The 22,328-nt window shown below is 39.1% G+C and overlaps 1 protein-coding gene across 2 annotated transcripts in view; it reads right to left on the minus strand.

Annotated features, from left to right (window-relative positions):
• The window catches only part of ACMSD (aminocarboxymuconate semialdehyde decarboxylase), a 90,580-nt gene that overhangs the window by 40,518 nt on the left and 27,734 nt on the right, over positions 1 to 22,328 (minus strand). For both annotated transcript variants that reach the window (XM_043990547.1, XM_043990549.1), the window contains 4 exons: positions 15,912 to 15,961; positions 14,487 to 14,723; positions 4,573 to 4,666; positions 2,734 to 2,829 (listed from right to left, as the gene is read on the minus strand). In XM_043990547.1, the coding sequence (XP_043846482.1) occupies positions 2,734 to 2,829; positions 4,573 to 4,666; positions 14,487 to 14,723; positions 15,912 to 15,961 (477 nt within the window). The remainder of the gene's footprint in view (positions 1 to 2,733; positions 2,830 to 4,572; positions 4,667 to 14,486; positions 14,724 to 15,911; positions 15,962 to 22,328) is intronic.

Consider the following 22,328-nt stretch of genomic DNA (forward strand, 5'->3'; position numbering starts at 1 on the left):
TGCAACTCCCAATCATTGTTCCTGGTTTTGACCTCTGGGTCCAAACAGAATGAGTCTTCTGCTTCTACATGACAGCCCTTCTTATACTTGGGATAATTATCATTTACCCTCCAAGTCTTTACTTTATTCCAGGATAAAAATACCCAGTCCTTCAACTAATCCTCAGATCACATGGATTCAAAGGTCTTGCTGTGCTGACTGCTCTTTTTTGGCCATTCTCTAGCTTATCAGTGCCTTTCCTAAATGATAGCAGCCACAAGTGAACACTCCACTCCACTTGTCGTCTTACCAGTACAGAATACAGGACTATCACCTCCTTATTCCTGAGAGCCCTGCCTTTCAAGCCTACTAAGATTGCATTTGCTTTTTTAGCTACTACCTCACACTGACTCATTGAATTTTCTGAACTAAATTTTCTGGGTTTTTCCCCCCAGAAAATTTCAGTCTAGCATTGTCTTCTCCATCTTGAACTCATGAAGTTGATTTTTTTGAACCTGAAACTCACATATTTCACATAAAGCTGTACATGGTGAAGGAAGCAGAATTGGAGGAAGGAAGACGGACTGCCCAATTGTGCACCCAACTCGAGTTTTCATTTCTTGGTTTTGCTTTCCCATTAGCACAAACAATAACATCGAGTACTACAAAGCATTATATAGTTCTGTCCATGATCAATTATATAGAGTGGTGGATATGGTGGATCAGATCAGCTACAAGAAAAGTTATGGCTTGAGAGGGTCATTTAACCTGACCAATCTTCTGTTCTATTCACAGAAGAGCTGAAGGGAATGAATGTTAGCTGATTTTTACTGTCATTTATCTTAGAGCTAGAAGGGATCTCAAGAGATCCTTTGGTTCAACCACCTGTCTTTGGGCAGATATGGTATTTCTTATGCCCATTTTATAAATGAGGCAAGTAAGTCCCAGAGAACTTAAGTTACCTGTTCAGGGTTGCAATCATAAAGTGTGAGGAAAGATCATAAGGTCATAGATATAGAGCTGGAAGGGATGATCTAGTCCAAATTCCTCACTTTACAGATGTGGAAACTGAGGCCCAGGGAGATTTAATGAGTTGCCCAAGGGCACAAGGTAATATTAGAGGTGGAACTGGAAATGAACAGGTTACAAGGAAAACAAACAGGAGTAGCATTGTTTAGTGGAAAGAGCATAAGACCTGAAATCAAGATACTTGGTTTTGCTTCCTAACCCCTGATGCTGACACACTGTGTGACCTTACATAAACACAAAACCTGAGTCTCAGCTTCCTTATCTGCAAGTTGAATCAATATTTGTACCACCTACCTCATGCACTAGTGAAGAAAGGCTGTTTAAACCTTAAAGCTCCATGTAAATGAGTTACTATTATTAACCTCCACATAGAGGAGCCTTGTTGGCGGAATAACAAGAAAAGAAGCAAAGTAGCACTGGACCAGGATTCAAGAGAATTGAATCCTACTCTGTAGTCTCAACAGATAGTTGAGAGATGTATAGATGTAGGAGGAATCACCTAACTTCTCTGGGATCTATTTTCTTTATCTGAAAAAAAATTAGAAGGTTGGATTTGACCATCTGAGGTTTTATAAAGCTCTAGAATTTTGTTGTGTCTTTAAATGTATAAGGAGGATTCATCTGATGAAAGACCTTGAAGTGTAGGCTTTGGATTTTGAATTTATTCCAATAGGAAGCCAATTTCCAATTCTCTAGCAGGAGAATCATGCCATGTATTGGATTTTGTCTTTTGCACTGAACTATAAGCTCCTCCAGGGCTGAGATTATGTTTTCTTTCTCCCAATTACAGAACTAAATCTATAGTGTGCTCTCTCCATGGTGCTAATGAAATGTAACTCTGGTTCTACTGTTGCTGTTCTGTGCTACTTGGGCCAGACTGGCATTGCCATTTAAGTTCAGTGACCTTAAAGTGATAGAAAACATTTCTCATGGTCTCAGGCCAGTTGTCCTAAGAGGGAGGGCCAAGCCAAGAGCTGGAGTCAAGAGAGAGAGAGAGAGAGAGAGAGAGAGAGAGAGAGAGAGAGTTCATGGCCTTTCCCAAGAATTTTTATCCTCTTTTGATAGAGGTGGGTCATTATATATTGATCAAAACTAATTGGGTAGCATCATTCAATTCCATTGATTGACATGACTTGAAGGTGGTCTAAAGTAAAATGAACTCTACAGATGAATGACATCAGGGAAAGACCCTCACTCAAGTTGCCCAAGGCAAAGTCCATTATCTATCACTGAGCTAGACAAAAGAATCAATCTCCATTTCTTTTGTTCCCTTGAGTTTGTTCCCGACAGGAGAAAAGGACTTTCTGGTGGGGGAGAAAAGACTGATCTCTGCGTCCCCCAAGAAATCCATGATTAATAATTATTTTCTCACAAAGAGGAAGTAAAGGAATAAACATTCATATAGTACCTACTATGTGTCAAGTACTGTCATAGGTGGCTTTAAAAACAACAACAACAACAACAACAACATTATCTTTTTCACTCCTAACAACAATCCTGTGAGGTAGGTGCTCTTGTTGCCATTTTACAATTGAGGAAGCTGAAGCATATAGAGGTTAAGTGACTTACTCAAGGTTACACAGCTAGGAAGTGTCTGAGGCTGGATTTGAATTAGCTCTTCTTGACTTGAGGCCCAGTGCTCTGTCCACTGAGCCACTGACTACCTTCTTGCTCTAAATTCTATGAATACAATTATTTAGCAAATGATGCCCTCCAAGCTCTTACCTCCATGTGCAAAGCACACTTTAAGTTTAGGAAACTTCTTAAAGACTCCTCCCATAATCATGGAACAAATGGCTGTGGTGGTTTCTGCTGGCATGCCTGAAAATAACAAGCAAAGTAGCAATATGCAGAGCTTGTTAGATTGAATTAAAGCTATTGCTGAGCAGTTATAGTTTTTTCTGTTCTTCGCTCCAGTAATTTCTTAAGTTTAAAGCTCCCATGATTTGATAAATACAGATCTTAAAAAGGCTATTACTTGGACCATAATGTAAACTTACTATTTTAAAATTTTTACATTGTGGTTGTTTAGGGGTTTTAAGCTAGTACTGTAGTCAAAAAGACTTCATTTCAGTTTCTGGGTCCTTTGATGATTCATAAACATGAATGGCAAGTTGACTTAAGTTTGCCCCATCTCTAAAATGGCGATAATAGTATTTAGTTAACCTTCTTCCCTTTTCTGTCTTTCCCCCTGTCCTGTCTGCCCAAGGGATAAGATCAAGGCTAACCAGTGTAGATTAATATAAATCTACAAAGTTCTTAGGATTCTTGCTGTACTTGTTCTACACCAAATGCACTGATTAACTTCCTTTTTCTTAGATGGACATTACCAAACTTGTTAAGAAGACCTTCAGAAGAGGTCAACTCCACTGAATTGAACAGGCACATTTCTGATGTTGTCAGGTCACAAGGGGTATAATTCTCGGGGATGGGGTGGTGGTGAGAAAAAGCTTCATCATCTAATTTTTTGAATTTTTTTGGGGGGGTTAGGCAATGAAGGTTAAGTGAAGGTTAAGTGTGTGCCCAAGGTCACACAGCTAGTAAGTATCAAGTGTCTGAGGCCGGATTTGAACTCAGGTCCTCCTGACTCCAGGGCAGGTGCTCTATCCACTCTGCCACCTAGCTGCCCCCATCATCTAATATTTTTAAAAATGCAGGCTGCTCTACAGCCCTCAGAAGAATTTCAGCCCTTTTATAAGAAGGCAGTGAGACAGGGGAGAGATTTCTGGTCACCTTTAGTATTGTGAGGGAAATTATATAGTTTCTATCCCTGGAAGTGTTTGGAAACTGTATGTATATACATTAAGACTTGTTGACAGCCATGAGTTTCAACCTTTACCCTTTTATTACCAGGGATGATAATAAGTAACCAAATAAGTCCAATGGGAATTATTTCCCTTTCTTTCTGTGGACTCTGGTAGAGTCATAGCAAGAAGTGATATGGCTGAACATGTGGGGAGGAAAAGAAGCAGGGGTCTGTGTAATTTACTCTAGAGTGGATAATCAGCCCACTGAAATTTGGCTATTTGGTTGTAACATTGAGGATCTCAGTTTTAAGAATAGAAGCTCTAAGATTACTGGAATGGACTTCACCCTCACTTCCACCTGTTAGTATCTATTAGTCTCCTTTAAGACTCAGCTCAAGCTCTTCCTTCTATATAAAGCCTTTCCTGATCCTCACAGCTTCAAGTACCTTTCCACTCCAAAATACCTTGTATACATTTTGTTAAAATCTGTATAAGTACATGTCATCCTGACAGAATGTAGTTCTTGAGGGTAAGGTATTGTTTTATTTTATTATTTCTTTGTATCTTCTGTGCCTAGAACTATTCCTGGCACCCAGTAAAACACTTAGTAAATGTGCTTTGATTGACTGATTGGAAGCTATTATTAGGTTTATAAAACAATGCAAGAGCCACTAGTTGGACCTAATAGAGGAATCTGGGTCCTTGGCTTTATTTCATATTTCCATTAAGTATTTAAATTTGATATCACATGTTTTCACTGATGATCAGGAAAATGTGAGCTGTTGCTACATTCCTAGCCTTCAAAACCAATACAAACCCACGAGCCAGGGAAGCCAGTACTTGGCCATCCGTCCATCCATCTGCATGTCCCAGGGGTGTACAAACAAGGAGCAGTTCAGCTGTTCTGCAGCCTTGAAGGAAGCAAGCAACACAAAAGAGATTATTTTAGATTGGCCAGCAGCAAAATATCAGCCGAGTTTATATTTGCCTTTAGTGTATCACTCTGGGGAAATGATCATTCTTGGATTCTGAATACAGTAATGGACTAAATAACTAAATTCAAGGAATTAGAAAGCTTCCTCTTGACCTAAGGGACACATTCATCGATAAGTTCATGTTTCTTGTGAATAAGATTCTCATGTTGAAGAAATACAAAAGAGAAGATTAGGATAAAACCAATTTATAGTTAAGATTGATTTATATGAGCAAAATAATCCATCAAATACATATTCAGAAATCATAAGTTTTGAAGGTTAAAGAGATTTGATCTCATAAACTCAATAAAGGAAAGAGATGTTATTTCATAGCTTAGGTATGAGCAGAATTCTCCCTGCTTTCTTCCATGGGTCTTATGGGGCGGGGGGGTTCTGTCAGTTCCCAGAGAAGCCTCTCTCCCTACTCCATCTCTGCTTTTTCAACATGTCAGCTACAGAAATGAGAATACCTTGCATGAGAACTAAGGGGATTATGGGGCATACTACTTTAGAGGTAGAATCAGAGTAGTTTGACCCACATCAACTGATAGCTAAAAAATAATAGTAGAATTGTTGTTTTTTCCCTTAGTTGCTGGGGCAGCTCCACAGCTATAGATAAGTCTCTGAACCTGCTTGGTGCAAAGAAAGAACCTTATTGCGTAGGCTATTCTGCTTATTTTATTGTAAGCAGATAAACAAACAGTATCAATGGCAAATTCAAACCATTTCAGGAAATGATGTAGTTCTCAAGAGAGAATATCATTTACAGGGATTTACTAGGCAAAATGTTTGAATTTCCAAAAAATTCCTAAAAAGGTCAATGGATATTGGAGCTATAGGTCTGCCCTGCCTTATATCATTAATTGGGTCCAAAAAACTTGATGTTCCATTAGTTATTCAGTTAACTAGAATTTATAAAATTTCACCTATGTGTAAGGCACTGTGCTAAGCACAAGGGATACACAGGAAAGCAAAAACCAAGTAACTCTTACAGTCTAATGGAGGAATCTAATGTTTTGTGAAAACAATGTTATAAACATCAGTTAGTTCCATAGGAACAATGATAAAAAGATTATTTTTCCCTCAGTAAATACCCCTTTATTTAAAATTTTGAGATCTACATTTTATCCCTCCTTCCTTCTTCCTCCCCCCTCCCTGAGGTGGTAAGCAATCTGATATAGGTTATACATGTGCAATTATGTAAAACATTGCCATGTTGGTCATTTTGTATAAGAAAACTTGAATAAAAGAAAAAAATGAAAGAAAGTGAACATTCTGTGTTTACTCAATGTCAGTTCTTTCTTTAGAGGTAGGTACTATGCTTCATTATTAGTTTTTTGGGATTGCTGAGAATACTTAAGTCATTCACAGTTCTTCATCATATAATATTGCTGTCACCATGCACAATGTTCTCTTGGTTCTATTCATTATTCTTGGTTCTATACATCAGTTCATATAAATCTTTCCAGGCCTTTCTGAATTTGTCCTGTTTGTCATTTCTTATAGCACAATAATATTCTCTCACCATCATGTACCACAGCTTGTTTAGCCATTCCCCAATTGATGGACATTCCTTTGATTTCCAATTCTTAGCCACCACAAAATGAGCTACTAGAAATATTTTTGTACAAATAGGTCTTTTTCTCTTTTGGGGGATGTCTTTGGTATATAAACCTAGCAGTGGTATTGCTGGATCAAAGGGTATGCACAGTTCTATAGCTCTTTGGGCATAGTTCTGAATTGCTTTCCAGAATGGTTGGATCTTTTTACAACTCCACCAAAAGTGGATTAGTATCCCAGTATTCCCATATTCCCTCCAACATCCAATATTTTCCTTTGTTGTTATATTTGCCACTCTGACGGGTATGAGGTGATACCTTAGAGTTATTTTAATTTGCATTTCTCGAATCAATAGTGATCTAGAACATTTGTTCACATGACTATAAATAGCTTTGATTTCTTTGTCTGAAAATTGCCTGTTCCTATCCTTTGCCCATTTATCAACTGGGGAATGACCTGTATTTTTACAAATTTGACTCAGTTTTCTATAAATTTGAGAAATGAAGCCTTTATCAGAGATATTTATTTCAAAAATTCTTTCCCATTTTCCTGCTTCTGTCATAATCTTGGTTACATTTGTTTTGTTTGTAAAAAAGCTTTTTAATTTTATATAATCAAAATGATCTATTTTACATTTTGTATTGCTTTCTATATCTTCTTTGGTTCTAAATTCTCCCTCTGTACATAAATCTGACAGATAAACTATTCCATGCTCTCTTAATTTGTTTATGGTTTCACCCTTTATTTTGACCTCATTTTAGTATTTGGTGTGAGATGTTGGTCTATACCTAGTTTTTGCCATACTGTTTTCCAGTTTTCCCAGCAGTTTTTGTCAAATAATGAGTTTTTGTTCTCAAAGCTTGGATCTTTGGGTTTATCACATACTAGATTACTATAGTCATTTACTATATTGTAATTTGTACCTATGCTATTCCACTGATCCACCTCTTTATTTCTTAGCCAGTACCAGATTGTTTTGCTGATTATAATTTTGATAAAAAAATTAGTAAATGAGTGACATATCAGTCATGCTATATCAGGGTTTCACATTCTTGCACAGAGTTTAGTTAGCATGTATAATGTGGAGGGGCAGAGCAAAGATGCCTAAAAATTAGCAGTGCAGTGAGCTCTTATCCAACAAACTCCTCCAGACAGACCTAAAAAATTCACTAGATAAAATCCTGAGGGGAAAACCAGAAAAAGTGATAGTGAGTCCTTTGTCTGGCCAGGGTCAGCATAAAGACACAAACAAGGACACTAGAGACAAGTTGGCTCTGGAACATGTCACATACAGAGCAGTTCCAGTGCCCAGGGAGAGACTATGCACAAGAGCCAGAGGGGGTCCCAGACCCATACCAATGTACTGCAAACTGGGATAGGGTGAATTGCAGCTTTTTGCCTTACTCTATCCCACATCTCAGGTTCAGTTTGTGCTGCTCTGAGCCAACAGAGCTTTCCAACTGCCTAAATATAGCAACAGTCCAAGTATACTAAGACCTAAACCCAGCTTAGAACTTTCAGAACCCAAACCAGGGGGTCAGCAATCAGATTTGCCCTAAATCAGACCATTTGGTAGCACTAAATCTTGTATGTCCCAAGCCTGTCCTTGAGACCCTGGAATAAACACATACTCAATAGACCCCAAGGAGCATTAATAGGATCAGCCTAGATCCTTCCTCTATACCTCAGAGCCTTGCCCTAATATCAGAGTCTGAAGTCAGAAAGTAGGATGGAAGAATGGGAAAAAATAAAAGAATCCCACCCTTATGAGCTATTGTGTTGGAAGGAATGCTCACAACAGAAATGCAGAAGAGAATGCCTCAAAACATCTACAAGCAAATGCTTCAGAGTAAAATACAAGTTGGGCACAAACTTAATGAGAATTACTGGAAGAGATGAAGCAAGCTTTTAACTAGAAGAGTTGACAAAAGTAGTTATAAATAGAAGAGCACTTGAGGAAAATATCTGGAAAGAAATTAAATCTATGTAGGAAAGAAGTGGAAAGACAATTGACAGCTCGGCACAAGGGGTATAAACACTTGTTCAAACAACTCCCTGAAAATTCAAATGGGCCAAACAGAATCTAATGATTCCATGATGCATAAGAAATATTAAAACAAATCCAAAAGCTGACAAAAATAGAAGAAAACATAAGGTATATCATAGCAAAAAGAAATGATATGAAAAACAGATTAAGGAGAAAAAAAAATTGAAGAATCATTGGATTATCTGAATACTATGTTCAAAAAGAGAAGAGCCTAGGCATATTTCAAGAAATCTTAAAAGAAAGCTACCTAGTTCTCTTAATAACAGAGGGCAAAGTGGAAAGAGAAAGAATCCTTCAATCACTCCCTGAAAGAAATATGCAAATAAAAACTCCAAGGAACATCATAGCCAAAATCCAGATCTCCAGATCACAGGGGGAAAAGATAGAATACATATATAATTACAACATGGCCTTGTTACAGCAGCTTGCATATGAGATATACTGTATCATGAAACCATAGGACCATAGATCTGGAGTTGGAAGGGACATCAGAGGCCATCTAGGTAATGTCCCTCATTTTATCATGAGGAAACTGGAACCCTGGAGGATTAAGTGATTACCCATAATCATACAGATAGTAAGCATTAGATGTGGGATTTAATCCAGGTCTTCTGACTCCAGAGTGAGTGCTCTTTCCCCTGTATCTTATGTGGAAAAAAATGTTTTTCTTTCTTGTCCTCTTTAGCAAGTCAATGTCTCATTAAACAGGTGACATAGTGGATAGAGCTCTGGGCCTGAATTCAGGAGGATCTGAATTCAAATACAGCCTCAAATACTAGCTATGTTACCCTAGTCAAATAATTTAATTCCTGTATGCCTCAGTTTCCTCAATTATAAAATGGCAATGATAACAACAGCTACCTCCCAGGGTTATTGTGAGAATCAGATGAAATAATATTGTAAAGCACTTAGCACAGTGCCTGGCACTTATCAGGAATAATATAAAATGCTCATTCGCTCCCACTTATCCCCACTATATTGGGACTATTCAAAACATGTATCTCAAATAGTCCATGCAGACCACTTAGTAAAGTGCTAAATAATAAATGATATAGTCTTTTGAATTAGACATTGTAGCATGCTTATAACATTGTGATGAAGTCTTAGGAATTAAACTCTATACTATTTTGAATGATTTTTCCCCTCTAGGTGTGGGTTTGGGGTTGGGGTCTTGTGAGTTCATCTCATAGAAAGCATCCTTTAGCTAATTCCCTTAACCAAAGCAAATCAGCAACCTCTAGTCCTACAAGTATTGGCTGGAGGACACTACCAGGTTAGGTAACTTGCCTACAGTCACATAGTCAATATGTGTTAGAAATCTTGCTAACTCTGAGGCTGGCCCGTTATCCACTATACCATATTACATCTTTCCTTGAGCCTAGTAAAAACTTAACAAATGCAAAGGAATTGCAAAGAAAAAAAGAGGCCGTGGTTATTATTATTATTATTTTTTAGTGAGGCAATTGGGGTTAAGTGACTTGCCCAGGGTCACACAGCTAGTAAGTGTTAAGTGTCTGAGGCCGGATTTGAACTCAGGTACTCCTGACTCCAGGGCCGGTGTTCTATCCATCTGCGCCACCGTAGCTGCCCCCCGTGGTTATTATTAATACATAGCCTTTGTAGTGGAACAGGCACAGGTTTAGAGTCAGAAGACCAGAGTCAGATAGAACCTCTGGTACATATTACCTGTGTGACCTTGGACAAGTCATTTTTCCTGCTCTGGTCTTTAGTGTCTCTGCCTGAAAAATGAGGGGATTGAATGGGGTCACCAAGGTCCTTTTCATCTCTAACAACCTATGATCCTGAGGAATCATCATAATTGCATTTACAAACTCTAATGAATCATCTTTCTTTTTAATCTACCTTAAATATCCTTGGAGTAATCAGACTGATGACTCATGTTTATCTGCAAATAGTTGATGAATAAATCAGAGATGTCCCTAGAGTTCCTCTCCAAAATATCTCTAGGGAACCCCAAATTACTTTAGGTCTAGAAAATAGAAAGATTAAAAGAGAACCCAGGTGTCTGAGTGGGACACACAGGACAGTTATAAAAAGAGAAAAGCATTTTAGTTCAATAGAGGTTCAGGTTAGAAAAAAGGCATATTGCTTGAGAAATGAGGAGAAAGCAGTTAGGCCTGGATGGGGAAAAAGGATCAGAAAAAGAATAGATGTGAGGAACTAGGCTGGAAGACCTTGACCTCTAAGTAGATTAGGCTCAGGTGTTTGAACAAAGATACCCAATAGCAATGGTCTTGTAGGATTTAGAGTTAGAAAAAAAATCTCAGAGATCATCTAGTCCAACAGATTCATTTTATAAACAAAGAAACTAAAGCCCCTAGAGGTTAAATTATTTACTCAGGGTTACACAGGAAGTAAATAAGAGAGCAGAGGCCACTCATAGGAGACTTAACTCACTGCAATAATACTATATAGAAGCAATCTCCAGCTTAGGAAATGGTTGACTGTAACTTTTATTTGTTGCCAATTGCCTAGGATTTGGGATGCCTGTTCCTATGAAAAGAGCATTAGAAGAGCTAGTCAGATTTCCTCTAAAGCCTATTTAATCCCAAACTAAAGCATAAATTGTATCAGTGGCCCATAGAGTAGCTGCATTTTGTATGGCCTCTTCAGAAATATGACATCAGCAGCAAGGTATGACTTACTGATAAGAAGAAAGTTATGTGGGTACAGTAGATAGGACATTAGATTTGGAATCAGAAAGACCCAAGTTTGAATCTTACCTCAGACACTCATAAGTCCTTTAACTGCTCCCAGCCTCAGTTGGTCATTGTTTGTGACTCAGAGTGAGGGTAAATAGCAATTGTTTCTGTTCTTCCTCTCCCAGATAGGTTTTTCTTTTGAGTAGGTAAAAGAGACCCCCCCCCCCATTTCTTAAATAGGTTTAAATACTGAATGGGTGTTGCTTCAGATAAACTGACTCTTGGGAAAGACCTTAGCTTAAAAAGGCCAAGGTCTCCCACTACATCCTGGGCCATCTTGGATCTTCCTGATCTTTTTCTTGCCCCTGGACCCAGATAACTCTGGAGGAGAGAGTGACACTGTGAGTTTTTGAACAGCTCTGTCTCACTTAAATCCAATTCACTTGTAAGTCAAGCCATCACCTTCCAGAATGAAGGCCAAACAATGATGTGGTTAGTAGAAACAAAGCAAGAATGAATGACAAAGTCAGTTACAGGTGGGCCAGGTGATTTCTGTGACTCCATCCAATTTTGTGATTCTGTGATACTGTGTGCTTGCAGTGAAAATGGTTTAAAATTATATAGTCATATTATTAGTAAATAAAGTATAAAAACAATACATTTGAATATGAAATAGCCTTTTAGGATTGGTGCTTTAGGAAAAGTTGGTTTAATTGGAGAGAAATCAGGAAGTTGATGAAGTTTTATGGAGCTACTAAGAGGTCAACAGTAATTATATCTCAAATTTATAACTTTCTTTTTTTTTTTGACATATTAGAGTCAGGACAGGGAAGCTCCCTGGGGGTGATCAGAGGGAAGGGTAGGAATATTTAACTGCGACCTACATGTAGGGGACATTTGCATATTGGATGTTTAAGACTTGGTGAGTGACTTATGTGAGCTTTTAATATAGGGAGATGATGCTATTGATCCACCATTAGAAGAAATGCTCTGACTTGTTCCATTTGTATTTATGCTCATCTGTTCACAGTCTCTGATCCAGTTCCCTTTTAGATCAAAGAGGAATATGAGGGCAGCTAGGTGGCACAGTGGATAAAACACCGGCCCTGGATTTAGGAGCTCCTGAGTTCAAATATGACCTCAGACACTTGACACTTACTAGCCGTGTGACCCTGGGCAAGTCACTTAACCCCCATTGCCCCGCAAAAAAAAAAAAAAGAGGAATATGTATGACAGCTGATTAGAAGTAAGGATGTAGTCTCTTCTTGTAGGATATAATGAAGCTTACTGGTCTATTTGGATATTATAGCCCCTAAGATTCATCAGCTTAGTTCTCTAAACACTTAATTAACTGAAAGATAAATTATCAATTTATTATAACGTAATAGGAACATTACATTTACTACCAAACAAGGACATAGGACCTGGAGAGATTTGAGCCCAATGTGAATAGGCTAAAGATGGTCTGTGGTTTATGTCCTTGGATTGACTGATCAAAGGTGTCCCTGTGCAGTACACTAGTCTCAAAATTCAGGACTCTATTTGGTGACTTTCTGAAAGTTCTGGGACATTTCTCAGGTGGTAGCTTGTCATGCCATTGGGTGTACATTCTGGTTTGTCAGGCTCTGGCAAAACAAAGAAGTAGCTGAGGTAGCCACTATAGCTTCTAGCCTTTTAAATTGCAGGCTGTCATTGTCCCTCTCCTCTCATATCTAATTCCTTCTTACTAGTGGTTCTTTGGAAAGGGAAAGTTGGGAAACTGATACTGGACAGTTGCACCACTTCTGGAACAAGACAAAAAAATGGAGCTCACATTACAATTAAAGTTTGTGAAGCGAACATTTATAGACATTATGTCTATTGATCCTCCCAACTTTGAGTAAGTGCTATCATCTCCGTTAGACAGGTGAGGAAATTGAAGCAGAGAGAGCTTAAGTGATTTGCTCAGAGTCACACAGCTTATAGGTGTCTGAAGTGTTATTTGAACCTAACTCTTCCTAACTATGAGTTCAGTGCTCTATTCACCAAAGTCATGTAGATAAGACTATTCGATAATAGTTAAACTGACTAGATAAAATTTATTAGATAAAAGCATGAAACAAACACTCTTTCAAATCATACTCAGTTATCCCATTCCTTCAACTGATCTGGTTTAGCCTGTCAGAAGTGGTATTAAGATTAACTAAGATTTTAACTTATAATTAAGGTATGAACTAATAATCAAAGCGTTAAATGATAACAAATAGATTTGCATTTCAATAGGGTAGGGTTTTTTTGTTTTTGTTTTTGTTTTTTTGGGGGGCAACGGGGTTAAGTGACTTGCCCAGGGTCACACAGCTAGTAAGTGTCAAGTGTCTGAGGCTGGATTTGAACTCAGGTCCTCCTGAATCCAGGGCCAGTGCTTTAAAATACATTAAGGGCTTACTGTTTTCAGAGCACTATGCAAAGGTTGGCATGACAGTACTTGTAGACTCAAACTTTACATAAGACAATCCCTATCCTCAGGGATCCTTGCTATAATTAATCATAGTATCATAGATTTAGATCTGGAATGGACTTTGGAAACCATTGAGTCCACTCTTTCCCCTTCATTTTACAGATGAGGAAACAGACTGATAGGTGAAGTGAACACTGGTATAAAAGACATTAGAGTGGAATAGGAGGTCCTCCCCATCTGCTAGAATTGCACTGTAGGTATATCATAAACCCAGATTGGGTGAAGGTACGTTGTATTTGTCTGAGGAAGATTCTGCCTTTATTTAACTCAGGATCTAGGAAAAGTGTGTTTTAAGGGTCTCTTTGCTTCTGGCCATTCCACTCAACTGTGCTCAGATAGGCTACTTAGGAGAGAAGGAGATAAAAAAAAAAAAAAAGATCTCAGGCACTCCTGAGCACATAAACCTGAAAGTCTGGAGATTGGAGTGGATAGCTGGAAATAATGCCTTCTCCCCATCATCCTCAGGCTGTGTGTTCTCATTTCTGTGGCACCTCTCCTCCCCTTCTTTGTCCTTTCAAGTCTATCTTAGGTGTTCATTTTAAGTCAAGTTCACCTGTATAAAAATGTTTAGAATGATGGAGAGGGGAAAGATTCACACAACGATCACTCTTGTACATCTCACATTGATAGTATGGGCTTGCCAGACTAGTCACTTCTGGACCTGTTTCCTTTTGTAAGTTGAGAGGATTTGGCTTAATGACATCTAAGGTCCCTTCTGGCTCTAAATCTAGGATCCTCTGATATCGTGACACCAACTCTTAGGCAAGTCATGATCCTACAGCTGAGGGAGAACAATGCATACCTGTAGCAGAGGGCTGCAAGCACCTGCAACAAACACTCCAGAGCACAGTCTGAAACCAGATTCAAATGTAACTAGAAAATGTTTAACAAAATAAAAGTACAACCCACATAATGCTTATTTGTGATTTTATAAGACAATGTGAGGGCTCAGAGATCCACTTCTATGTGAGTTTGACCCCAGTGACTTACAGCATAGACAGGGAAGAGCTCCTTAGAGTTCAGGTCCCACTCATTGATATGGGATCCGATCTGTATCCCAGGAAAACCCAGCACCTTCACACATCGATACATCTCTTTCACTGCCAGGTCAGGAGCCTGCATTGGCAATGTTCCCAAGCCAACAAACCTCTTTGGGTACTTTGCAACAGTTGTAGCTAAGTCGTTATTTAAAATCTGGCATAGGTCTAAGGTGTCATGAGGTTTGGCCTGGTATGAGAAAAAAAGGGAATGAATGAACTAGTTGTGTATTTGTCTCCCTCCCTCCCCCCTTCTCTTTTTTCCTCCCTCCCCCCTCTCTCCCTCCCTCCCTGTCCCTCTCTCCAGCCCTAGATATATGATTTTATAAGTGGGGGGAAAAAGAGAATAAAACAAGCATTTATATTGTGCCCACTATATTCCAGGCACTGTGCTAAGCACTTTACAGATATTATCTCATTTGATGAGTGTAGGATCTCCTGGTATGGAAGCTGCTTCCACTAATTGAACTTGTCTGAAATAATGCTTTAGACAAATGCCTGAGGCACTGAGATATTAGGTGATTCACCCATAGCTAGAAGGTGTCAGAAGTGGAGTTTGAACCCAGATCTTCCTTACTCCAGGGCTGGACTTCTAAACACCATGCCAAATTGCTTCTTACCCTCCAGTGGAAACTTATTAAATGTTTGTTTAATTCAATTGAAATATCGCTCCCCATCTACCAGCACTGTCATCTGACTTATTTATGTATCCTGAGACCCTCTGAGTTTTTTTGCGTCACAGAGACACTCTTGGGACTTTGGGGCTTTTCCATTTGCTCTGCAGCAGAACTTGTCTCCCCCAATTGTAACACGAGCTCCTGGAGAACAGGGACTTTCTCAAACTTTCTATTTGTATCCTCAGTGCTTAGAAAAGTGTTTAACACATAGTAACTATTAAATACTTTTTCATGAATGCATGAATTAATTCATTAATGGTTTCTAAAATTCTCAACATTAGACACCATTTCTTTCTGTTAAAGCTTTCTAATTCCAGGAGCCTTCTCTTTCAAATAAACATTTTCCCAGAAAGGGTAATGCTAATGTATCTAATCATTATTTTACTCTTTAACATGAATGAGTTTGTTAGTTTAGATTAGCAAATCACCTAACAAGGATTTCTAGAACTGAGACCTAGGACTGGTAAATTTTGATGGAAAGAAAGGGGAGTTCAACTTTTCCAAATATTGCTTGCTTCAGAAATTTTATTCATTCAGCTCCTGGTTTTGTGTATAGAAGAGCAGCCATAAAGGGAGAGGGTAGGTGAAGGGAAGGAGGTTTGTGGGAAGAGGGCTGTTAATATTGAAGGCTTTAATCGCACCATCTACCAAACAGTAAGCTATTAACCTTTCAAATGGACCGTTCAAAGCTTCACACTTACCCAGTAGCTAAACATAACAGGGACTGTAGAAAGGGCTTGGACAGTTACTCCTAATGGGAAAAAAAAAAACACCAGACCAAATCAGAGAAAATGTAAGCTCTTTATACTTCTTAATATATAATCCATTCCCCAAAGCCTTACCTCCCTTTCAATTCCTACTAGAAGCATTACTACCAATCTTTGCACCTGGGTTGAGTAGCACCTGGGGCAAACAGCATGAAATCTACCACCACAAGAAATCTGTAATTCATAATTTTATTAAATTTTTTATTTATTTAGAATTTTCCCCAAGTTACCTGTAAAAACAAATTTTCACATCTATTTTTTAAAACTTTGTGTTCCAAATTCTTTTCCTCCCTCCCTTCTCACCCCCCCTTAAGAACTCAAGCAATTCAATATAAGTTATATATGTGCAGTTGTACAAAACGTTTCCATATTAGAACTAACAAAAAAATTATACTTCAATCTGTATTCAGATGCCATCAGTTCTTTCTCTGTAGGTGGATTGAATTTTTCATAAATCTTTCTGATAGCATCCTGCTCATTATTTCTTTTTCTTTCTTTCTTCTTTTGTGAGGCAATTGGGATTAAGTGACTTGCCCAGGGTCATACAGCTAGTAAGTGTTAAGTGTCTGAGGTCAGATTTGAACTCAGGTCCTCCTGAATCCAGGGCTGGTGCTCTATCCACTGTGCCACCTAGCTGCCCCTTCCCTATTGAATTCTTGTTGTTGTTGTTTTTGGTGAGGTAATTGGGGTTAAGTGACTTGTCCAGGGTCACACAGCTAGTAAGTGTTAAGTGTTTGAGGCCGTATTTGAACTCAGGTCCTCCTGAATCCAGGGCTAGTGCTCTATCCACTCCACCACCTAGCTGCCCCCTGCTCATTATTTCTTACAGCACAATAGAGTTCCATACTAATCTCATCCCACAATTTGTTCAGCCATTCCCCGATTGATGGGTATCACCCCAATTTCAAATTCAACTTTTTAAAAAAAAATCTCTTTTAGAGTACCGACCTGGTAGTGGTTGGAGTGTATGCATGGTTTTATAGTCTTTTGTCCATAGTTCCAAATTGCTCTACAGAATGTTTGAATCAGTTTACAACTTTACCAAGAGTGTATCAATGTCTTATTTTCCCCATATCCCCCCCCCAACATTTGTCATTTTCCTCTGCTGTCCTATTATCCAATCCAATAGGTATGAAGTAGTACCCAGAATTGTTTTGACCTGAATTTCTCCAATCAATAGTGAGTTAGGGGATTTTTAAAAATATGGCTATAGATGGCCTTGATTATTTCATCTGAAAACTTCATGTCTTTTGATCATCTATCAATTGGGGAAAGGCTCTTTTTTAAACAAATTTGTCTCAGTTCTCCATGTGTTTGAGAACTGAGATCTATGAGACAAACTTGCTTCAAATCTGTTTTTTTCAGTTACTATTGCTAACCATATTACCCTCCATCGTATTCCCTCCCCATGACATTTACTCTATTTTCTATCTTCTTTCACCTTATCCCTTCTCAAAAGTATTTTGCTTCTTACTTCTCCCTCCCCCAATCTGCCTTCCCTTCTTTCACCCCTCCCCCCCTTATCCCTTTCTCCTCCCACTTTCCTGCTGGGCAAGATATATTACTATACCTACTTGAATGTGTGTGTTATTCCCTCTTTGAGCCAATTCTGATGAGAGTAAGGCTCACTCACTCTCCTACTCCTCCCCTATCTTTCCCTCTACTCCATAAGATTTTTCTTGTTTCTTTTATTTGAGATACTTTACCCCATTCCATCTCTCCCTTTCCTTTTCTCCCAGTGCATTCCTCTCATCTCTTAATTTTATTTTAAAGCTGTAGTCATGGGTCAGCTAGGTGACACAGTGGACAAACACTAGCCCTGGACCCAGGAGGACACTAACCCAAATCTGGCCTCATACATAAGACACCTACCAGCTGTACGACTCTGGGCATGCCACCCAACCCTGACTACCCCACAAAACAAAATAAAAAACTCCTGATAAACAAAAAATAAATACTTTACAGATATAATCCCTTCATATTCAATTCACACCTGTGCCCTCTATCTAAATATATTCCATTTAGCTGCCCTAATACTCAGAAAGTTCTTATGAGTTAGAAGTATCATCTTCCCATGTAGGAATGTAAACAGTTTAACTTTTTAACACCCTTCATGATTTCTTTTTCCTGTTCACCTTTTTATGCTTCTTTAGGGTCTTGTATTTGAAAATCAAATTTTCTATTCAGTTCAGGTCTTTTCATCACACATGCCTGAAAGTCCTCTTTTTCACTGAAGTCCTATTTTCCCCCTGAAAGATTATATTCAATTTTGCTGGGTAGGTGATTCCTGGTTGTAATCCCAGTTCCTTTGTCCTCCAGAATATCATATTCCATGCCCTTTGATCCTTTAGGTAGAAGCTGCTAAATCTTGTGTTAACCTGACTGTGGCTCCACAGTACTTGAATTATTTCTTTCTGGCTGTTTGCAATATTTTCTCCTTGACCTGGGAGCTCTGGAATTTGGCTATAATAATATTCCTGGGAGTTTTCATTTTGGGATCTCTTTCAGGAGGTGATCAGTGGATTTTTTCAATTTCTATTTTACCTTCTGCTTCTAGAATATCAGGGAAATTTCCCCTGACAATTTCTTGGAAGATGATGTCTAAGCTCTTATTGTGATCATAGTTTTCAAGTAGTCCAGTGATTTTCAAATTATCTCTCCTAGATCTATTTTCCAGGTCAGCTGTTTTTCCAAGGAGATATTTCATATTGCTCTCTATTTTTTAATTCATTTGGATTTGCTTTATTGTGTCTTGATTTCTTATAAGGTCATTAGCATCCATTTGCTCAATACTAATTCTTCTTCTTTTTTTTTTTTTTTTTTTGCAGGGTAATGAGGGTGAAGTGACTTGCCCAGGGTCACACAGATAATAAATGTCAAGTGTCTGAGGCCAGATTTGAACTTAGGTCCTCCTGAATCCAGGGCTGGCACTTTATCCACTGCACCACCTAACTGCCCTCAATCCTAATTCTTCAGCAATTATTTTCTTCAGAGAGCTTTTGTATATCCTTTTCCATTTGGCCCTTTAAGATATTGACTTTTTTCATGACTTTCCTGCATCACTCTCATTTCTCTTTCCATTTTTTTCCTCTAGCTCTCTTACTTTATCTTCAAAGTCCTTTTTGAGTACTTCTATGGCCTGAGACCAATTCATATTTTTCTTGGAAGCTTTGGATATAGGAGCTTTGACTTCTTCTGAGGGTGTATTTTGATCTTCCTTGTCATGAAAGAAACTTTCTATGGTCTTCATTTTTTTTTTCTGTCTGTTCATTTTCCTAGCCTATTTCTTGACTTTTAAGTCCTTCTTAAAGTGGGGCACTGCTTCCTGGATGCACTGTCCTAAGCTTCAGGGGGTCAAAGGTGATATGATTTGAGGAGAGGCATGTTCTGCACTTTCCTGGCCTGTGCTCTGGTCTGTAAGTTACCTCAGGCCTGCTTGCTCTTTAACCTGGGAACAGAAATCTGGTTCACTGTGGTTGCTAGCTCAGGTTTGCCTGTGCCCCTCCGCAACCTGGGCCACCACTCAAGACTGCTTCCTGGTTCTGAGCATGGGGAACCCAACAGAGTCCAACCTCAGTGCCAGCAGAGACCCTTGCTATCTCCCCCTGGCCAACTGCTCGACCCCCTCACCAGACCATGAGCTAGCTCCAGAGGTAGCCACTGCTACCTCTAGCACGGCCTGTCTGGGGCTGGATCTCTGAGTGGTATGGCCTGGGTCTGGATCTCTGTTCGTATGGCCATGGGGCTGGGCTCCACTCTCACCCTGATATGATAGACATTTCCTGCTGACATTCTAATCCACCTTTCGCTGGAAAATTATCTTACCCCATCCTTTTGTGGCTTCTGTTGCTCTAGGAATTGTCTATGGCATTATTTTGGAGCTATTTGGAGGGATTGTGTGGGGAGCTCCATGAAGTTACTGCCCTTCCTCCACCATCTTGCCTCCACCCTCACCCCCATCTTGGTGCTATTCCCCATAATTTTAAACAGTACAAACTAGAGGATAGGTAGGATATAAGGTAGGAGAGATTACAGGATACTACCTTTTGGGAGAGAGACAAAGCCCCTGGGCTACTGGCTTCTACTGGGACCCCATGCAAATATTAAGACCCTTGCTGTTGAAAAGTTTATTCAAAATTCAGAAGAGGGGAGCAGTGTAGAGGTAGGCAGGAAGGAGTTCACCTGATGTATAAATGGTATAGGAATATGTGTGCTTACTTGTAGCTTCCTATTTTAAATTATCATTCTTTTTCTGACTAGTTCTATTTTGTTCAGTTCTATGTTGCTAGAGTGTGGATGTGGTCAAAATGTAAATGTAATACATTGAACAACTGTACAAACTTTAATCAAATTAACCAATGGATTATCTATTCCCCTCCCCCTGATAAAAAGCAGCTTCTAGTTTTATTTATTAGTTCAATTTTTTTAAACTTTCAATTGTATTAATCTCTCCTTTGATTTCCAGGATTTCCACTTTTTAATGTTTAATTGGGAATCTTTAATTTGTTTTTTTTTCTAGTTTCTTTAATTGAATGCCCAGTTTATTGATCTGCACAACTAAATGCTTTCTCTATTCCACCATCTTGGCTCCAGCCACCTGCACAAACTTTAAAAATCATTATTTTAAAATTTTTTGCCCTCTAAATTTTGGTATCCCAAGGAAAAGATTTAGTCACTCCTCCCTAGTTCCAGTTCTGGTTTCTCTTTTTCCCTATCCCCATATGAACCCACATTCCTTTGTATATCAGGTTTCAAGGGAATGCCTCCAAAACACTCAAAAGTGAACTCATTGTAGACTGCCATTCATTAGGGAAAGCTTATGAGTAAGGCCAACCCTGATAAGTGGGGCTTGAAACTCCCAGTTTGTGTTCAGTCCCATCCTATGAATGATATGCCAAATAAACTTTCATGCCTCAAATTGTACCAAGGCCTAGTGGTGGACAGGGGGAACTTCACTTTCACAGATTAAATGAATTGGCATTGTTTTCTACTCACTCAGACTTCTGAAAACAGTCAACACAGGCAGCAAAAATTGTGTCTAAAGTCACTTTTTTTTTTTAGTGAGGCCAATTGGGTTAAAGTGACTTGCCAGGGTCACACAGCTAGTAAGTTTAAAGTGTCTGAGGCCGGATTTGAACTCAGGTCCTCCTGAATCCAGGGCTGGTGCTCTATCCACTGCACCACCTCAGCTGCCCCTTAAAGTCACTTTTAAAGGGGCTCACAAAACACTAATAATTTCCTATATATGTAGCAAAAAGGGTACTGGATTTGGAGGTAGGGACTGTAAGTAATACCTGTGTGGCTTTGGGCAAGTCACTATAAAATAATTCTCTGGGGTCTTTCCTTCCTATTCAGTGGTGTCCTAGGGATTGCTTCTCTCTCCTGGCACAAGTCCTCCCTCAATTCCAAGCTACTAGTTCTTTAGCACTTCTTCCTCCCCCAGGCTATATAGCAGGTGCACACCTTCTATACCCTTCCAGCAAAAATTGCACCTGGCTCTGTTAGGTGATAAACCTGTTGCTTCCTTTCTGCTGTCTTATACTTCCTCCTCCCTCCCCATCCCTTAGAGGCTTGGATGGGTTTACCATTCCTGGTACTGTTCCTTGGGCCTAATCCAGGCATCAGTCCTAAACCCCTTATTATTCCATCCTTTTTCAGCTTTGCTTTAGGGCAGGTGGTAGAGTGACCCTGAGGGCACCAATTAAACTTTTCTTCCCATGAAGATGACTTTGACAAATTTGAAACTCCTTTCCTTAGAGTTTACCATTTTATCTCCTTGTTCCAAGGACAAAGGAATACAGAGTGATGAAATAGAATAGAAATGGAAAGGGAGGGGGATGAGGGGAGAAAAACAAGAAGTACATTTAAACTTAAGTTTAGTCATAAACAGCTGGTTTATGACACCAATTAGTCTGAGTCCTGTCTTTTTTACTTCTCTCCTTAGAGGGGAAGAGATTTGAAGTAACTTCACTGGAAATCAAATCTTGCTCCTCACCTCCCAGAGCAGAGCTTTGTTATTTCTCTCTAGGTAGGCTTTGAAAACACCTTACCCTGAAGCCATTGCTAAGGATATTTTCTGCTGGTTATTAATTCCAAGCAATTAGGCTAGCACAGGAGGGCCAGGGGAGACCACTTCCTCCCAGTGCCTTGTAAACCTGAAAGCCCAATAGAAATGCAGAGTTTGCAATATGTATCATTTGATATAGGCCTTCCAGAGAGAGGAGCTAGAGATAACCAGAGTGACTGATGAACGGATTTGAGTACATCTTGGACTCCAAAGGAATCCTTCTAGCCCTGTGTTCAGGCCTTTCTCATATACACAAGGCTAGTGTAGTCTAAGGTGTTTTGGGG

Source organism: Dromiciops gliroides, chromosome 3 (genome assembly GCF_019393635.1).
Source record: "Dromiciops gliroides isolate mDroGli1 chromosome 3, mDroGli1.pri, whole genome shotgun sequence".
Lineage (NCBI taxonomy): Eukaryota > Metazoa > Chordata > Mammalia > Microbiotheria > Microbiotheriidae > Dromiciops > Dromiciops gliroides.